Source organism: Haplochromis burtoni, unplaced genomic scaffold (genome assembly GCF_018398535.1).
Source record: "Haplochromis burtoni strain Fernald_Lab_line unplaced genomic scaffold, NCSU_Asbu1 Contig_155, whole genome shotgun sequence".
NCBI lineage: Eukaryota > Metazoa > Chordata > Actinopteri > Cichliformes > Cichlidae > Haplochromis > Haplochromis burtoni.
Window position 1 is genome coordinate 389,014 of NW_024582516.1, and position 5,804 is coordinate 394,817.

The window sequence follows — 5,804 nt, forward strand, 5'->3', positions numbered from 1 at the left end:
CTGTTGACGGACTCGGACAGGAAACAGTGAAAAAGGAAAGAGAGATGAGGTAAGAAGGCGTAATAGGGAAATTCACTAAATTAAATATATTGTTCCAGTTGTCACTCACAGTCTAATAATGTTTATTCCTTATTGTTGTGCAAACTCTATTAAGAAACCCATCAAAAAACCACACTGCTACTCTGGATCACACAGTCCTTCAGTACCACAAACACATTCTTTATGCACCGCCCTCTGTGCTAAATCCGTGGCACTAAAAGGACCCAGCAAAGCTACTGTTTATTCCCATTAGAGTAACACATCATTGGTTTGGGTATTTAGATATGTAAACACCAAAACACCAAAACCAAAAGAATACAGGCAGCTGCAGGGGGTATTTTAGTTAAAGAGCCCATTAGGAGTCGCCTCGTTTGACCTCTGGATGGCATGCTGAGATGTGAGGAGGATTGAGATAGCAAGGACATGTTTCAAATGTCGGCAATGACTTGTAAAGATAACATATTAAGATATAAATTCCTTGGTAATACCACACGCACAAAGATTACGCCTAACTTTGTTAGATTCTTTTGCTTGTGTTGGTGCAGCTATACAATTTGGGAATTATAATGCACGTGTATGTTTTTCTAAAGATGAATTTGATATGTCTCAAAAGCAGGAAGTCAGAATATGAACTTGAATCATTGTTTCAAAAAATAGGGCTTTATCTAGATTTCCTTTGTCACTTTTCTAGAAACAATACATGTTTTTTGCTTGACTGGGAAAAGAACACTAATGAGCCAAGAGGGCAATGAAGGGAGCTCGTCTGATGGCCCATGAGAGCGATGATAAAAGATAACACTGCTGCTGTTTTTGCAGCAATGTGTTACATGGCGTTGAGTGGCACATGTTTATCAGTGACAACAACTGCAGTTCCTCTAATAGCCACTTGAGACCAGTTTGTAAATACCCATAGACTTCCACATTAAGAGTGTTAAAAAGCACATTTAGAGAAATACTTTTGGACTGGATTGGTTATTTCCCACTGCAAGAACTACTTTTTTTGTCTCACCCATTAAAGTATTAGCTGCATGGTAGCTCTGCGTGACAGCTAGCTTTCTACCAGACAACTAGGCATCTACTACAAGTCACTTCTCCTAATATGAATTGCAGAACTGGACTTCTCAGCGATGAGGTCTCCATTCCAGTTTTTTCAATAAGAGAAATACTAACATGCTACCTCTGTAGAGAGTATATAGTTACACCTTACTAAATAAGATGCCAGCATTACCTAAACCTTAGAACTGCACTCTCGAATACAAAAATGTGACACAGCAACTGAAAAGCTAGCCAAAGATGTAGCCCTCCACACAAAGCAGTCAGACAATGACACACAAGAACCACTGCTTTTTCCAAAATTTTCCAATGTCTGTCTCTGAAAACAGCGCTGAGCATAAACTGCAAATAAACAGAACATATGTTTCTTATCCAGATAACCTGTCAGCTATAAGGGGAAAACATACATGCAACCTGGGCCAGCGAGCATCACTTTAGCCTGTGGCGATAATGCAGTGCAGTTTTATCAGAGGTTAATCATTTACAAACACCCAACAAGTGACTATTTATCTGTCTGCATCTCAGTGAAACCACCATAATTCAACAGACAGTAGCGACCATATCGACAATAGCGACAAGAAACCGAGACTTCTGAAGGGCTATCTTTTATATACAGTCTATCTTTTAGTCATAAATCACCATGCAAGTGCAGACCATGAGGCTTAGTTGGGTATCTGTCATTGTTCACTGTGCCATGAAATGCAATAAAACTCTTGATGAGAAACAGTGAAAATTACAGTTAATTTAGGCGATTCTGGTTACAGGAAGTCTATTTTTGACAGCTTAACAATTAATGCTCCTGCAGCCTTTAGACATCAGCTGCAGATATCAGACAAAATCATAATTACGTTTAAGTATTCTCTTCCTCTTCCTAACTGCACGTTTTCATTGCATGAGTGACAGTAACCGAAGTTTCAAACGATTTTGAGATGTTTTAAAGAAGAAATGATTAATCGACTGTGGTGGTCTGTCTGTTCTATACTCATGCAGTTGGTAATACGTTGTCAGTACAGAGCAAAAGGAGACTGACAAAAAGCCTTGAGAAGACAAGAGTGAATATTTGAAAGCCTGCAGACAAAATAAAACTCCCAGTCAAGCGGTCAAGAAATACACCCTCGCACAAGAAGCGAGATGGGCCCGCAGCATACCCCGAAAAGCTGAAGACAGTTTAGATAAGAGGAAGCAACACATGCAGACACAGTGAACTTTGCAAAGCTGTGTAGCCACTTCACTGGTTAATAGCGGACTTGTGTTTAGTTGTGGGTGAGTTTCAGTGCTGCTGTGGCTGATGATGTCAAGAGCAGCTGTGTGTTGCTCTCTGTAAAACATTCACTCTGGACTGGAGCCCACTGGGAGTCAAAGCCACCCACTCCAACTGTGGATCAAATCACAGGCTTCAGCAAATTCCCCCACATTAAAGAGAAATTCCAGCCGCTTTTCCGCTCATCGTTCTGCTGTCGAGCGCATCTTGTGACAAAAATCTATTAATCTCACCCCCAGCTCGAGCTGCCCCTTTCTCAGCGCTCTCATTTCCCAGAACTCCCAGTGATAACCCCCAAGTGCATTCCTCTTGGGGTTTTAGCGTAGGTGAGCAATGCTGGCAACAAAAGCAGGAAGAGAGAGAAAGCTTTTCAGTTTCAGACGACAAAAGTGAAACAGCTCTTGGCCAAACAGTAACATAATGCCAGTAGTGAAACTTGCATATATTAACACATTGCGTGTCTTTGTGTTTAATGGTTGAATGCACAAAATGTAAAGACTTAAAAAAAAAAGAAGAAAGAAAGCCTTTTTATTACTACACTTTTGAGCCTCTGAAGGTTAAAGAGAAGAATGTCTGACACTTTTTATTTTTTCCCTGATAACTGAAGCATTACACAAAGCTGCAATCCACTGTAAGCCTGATGTCTGGGCCTTCATTTTGTACGATGTGTGCAGGAACACGCAAACAAGTAAGCACGCAAGCTTTCTCAAACTATAAGGCCACTGCAGAATGGGGGTGTAGATGCCCAGAGAAAAATATGAAGTGAAACTACGAATGTAAATAAACGCAGTTAAATATACAAATACTTGTTTACTGATGCTGAAAGGTTATAAAAATTGTAGGTTTTTATGTTTACCTAACTAAGAGATGACATACTCTGAGTTTATCTAGCTGCTCAATCCAAGGGTGATTAGATGTTTGTCAAATTAAACATCACTAATGAGTTCATTACGAATTCAAGTGCTTAAGTTAAAAATACTTACGATGTTTAGAGTCCCTTGGCACACAGTGTCACTTAGGAACTACACCCAGTGGCCTGAGCTATGAAATTCACAAGAGGCGAGCTATCTAAAGTTATCATAACTCAGGATTTTCAGTTGACTGCACTATATATACATAAACTTGATATCCTTGGTTGCTCAGCTAACTATCTTTTTAACCAGAAAACATTTGCAAAATGCTACATTTCAGGTGGTCACAGAGAGTTAGGTTTCGGTCTAATTGAATCATTCTAGCACTTCTTCAATAAAGGCTGTTATTGATATGTTAATCATCAAAAACCATAGTTGGCACTCAGGTTGTACAGTCAGAGGTGTTTCTCATATTTGACCACCCTAGTGTTTGTTCAAAGTAAATGTAAAACCTGGACACAATACTCCAGGTGTAGTTCAGGACAATACCTTGGAGTTGAGTAATTAACCAATTAACTTAATAATAATTCTTAACCTGTAAACGTCCAGCAAATCGATGCCGATCCATCTTCAGTTAAGGGCGAGGTTAGGTTCATACCCTTTTTTTATTAAAGCTTTGAAAAAAAAAAACACCTTCTAGTTTCTGAGAATATGCTTTTTTCTCTTAACACATGGCTAAATCAAAAACCAACCATGGATGAAGGGCTAGAATACTGTATAAAAATTACCAGCACAGTGTCTTCTTCCAGAGAAAAGAAGCCTACTCCAACCCACCTTAAATGCTACTTAATTGGCATGTATGTTTGAACAATTAAAAGTGATTTAATGACAGCTATAAGGTCAAACATGTCCTGGCTGATTAAAAATTATTTAATTTAACTTGAGTGGATTAACAACAACAACAACAGATTGGTTTGTTATATATTTAACCAATAAGGCTTACTGGGTTTAAAAAAAGCTCATTTGCACTGTAAAAGGTCATATCCGTCTGCTCTTTTACTGTCTTTTTCTCTTTTAAGCAGCAGTTTGTGTGAATGAGTCATCCTGTAACCTATAAAAAGAATGAACTAAGAGACTGTGCACCGTGTTAGTGGTGAATTCTTAACCTGTAAACATTTCCCATACACCATATTTATGATCTGTTTAAAAGCCGAACACCTTAACATAGTGACTACAGGGATTTGTGGGCCTCTGGGGTAATTTACTGCTTTCCCCAGTTGGCATTCCAGCATTGAAAGTTGTTTATAAGCGTGTTTCCCCTGAGGTCAGCCTTGTATTGTTTGTTTACGTGCCTGCAGAGAGAGACCTCCAATTAAAAAAAAAAAAAAAAGTATTTAAAAGCAATAGGATGTAACTGGAAAATATCTGCAAAATATCTTAATTACTGCTCAGAATTGTAGAGAGTGCTGCTGATCTGTGAGTCAGCCGTTCAAATAATAAATATAAGGAATTCTTTTAGAGATTTTAAAAAAGAGGGGGGAAAGTAGCATGGAAACCAAAGTTGAACCTCCGAGTCTGCATGACGCCTGTGAGACAATCCGCTCATTTGTACTTGTAATTGATTACTCGTCCGCGGACTCTGTGGGTAATTAATAGTCATGAATTGCGTGCAACAACGCAGTGCCGTGGGAAATAATGGCGATGATGAGAACGGTAAGGCCTGTTTCATCCACAGAGCTGGGGAGACTTCGTGGGACACAATGGGCAGACAGACAGAGAGCGAATGTAAACGTGTCAACATCTGCAACTCATCAATGCTACCCGGCGCTGCTTTCCTAAAATCGCTCCCGTGCGGACGCGCTGCAACTCCCACGCGCGGGCTTTCTAATCGTGAATAAAGCCTGATGTGCGAGAGTACAACCCCGAGCCTGCGGTCGCCTTCGAAACAGCCCTGCTATGCATGGAGCGACGTCAGGGGAGGTGAGGTGGGGAGGAAGGAGAGAGGCTGAACCCTGCGCGCATCTGGACCGGAGGTTGATTCCTGTCCCCATCCAGATGCGCAGAGGCACTGGAGGCTATTCTGGGAATTTCTACAAAGAACAAGCTAATAAAAAGAGAGAGAGAGGAAAAAAGCGTCACCTTACCCATTTATGTGTCCCGGTGTGCTGGTAGTGCTCCTGCAGCCTGCTCGGTAACGGGGAAGGCGGTTGTTTCAGGTATAAAGGGGGTTTGCGCCGGACCGAGCCCCAGCCTCCTGCTCGTGCTACAGATCCGCTACAGCAGTGCTGCTGAAACGGGAGGAGCGTCACACGAAACCATATTCCTTCCTCTTTTTTTTCTTTTTTTTTCTTTTTATCTCCGGTGACACGGCAGAGGAGGCAGAGCGAGTGACCAGAGACGGAAAAGGAGCTGATGAACGAATCTCTCTCTCTCCCTCTCTCTCCCGCGTTGCCTTCAATTGCACCGTGTAAACTCTGACTTCCCCATTCGTATTTAGCCACAGCAGGAGGGTACGTTACGAACACGCTGTGACGCAATGTGTTGCACCACGCGTGATGTACTCGGAGCAGATGGCGCAGGGACAAATTCTGTGTTATGGG

At 41.3% G+C, this 5,804-nt stretch overlaps 1 protein-coding gene across 3 annotated transcripts in view; it reads right to left on the minus strand.

Moving 5' to 3' along the window:
* sh3kbp1 (SH3-domain kinase binding protein 1) overlaps nt 1-5,585 on the minus strand; it is a 43,868-nt gene extending 38,283 nt beyond the window's left edge. The window contains exon 1 of one of the 3 annotated variants that reach the window (XM_005932151.3): nt 5,349-5,585. In XM_005932151.3, the coding sequence (XP_005932213.1) occupies nt 5,349-5,352 (4 nt within the window). In that variant the 5' untranslated portion in view covers nt 5,353-5,585. The remainder of the gene's footprint in view (nt 1-5,348) is intronic. The other 2 variants (XM_005932150.3, XM_005932152.3) reach the window with 2 other exon arrangements.
* Nucleotides 5,586-5,804: the final 219 nt, after the last annotated feature.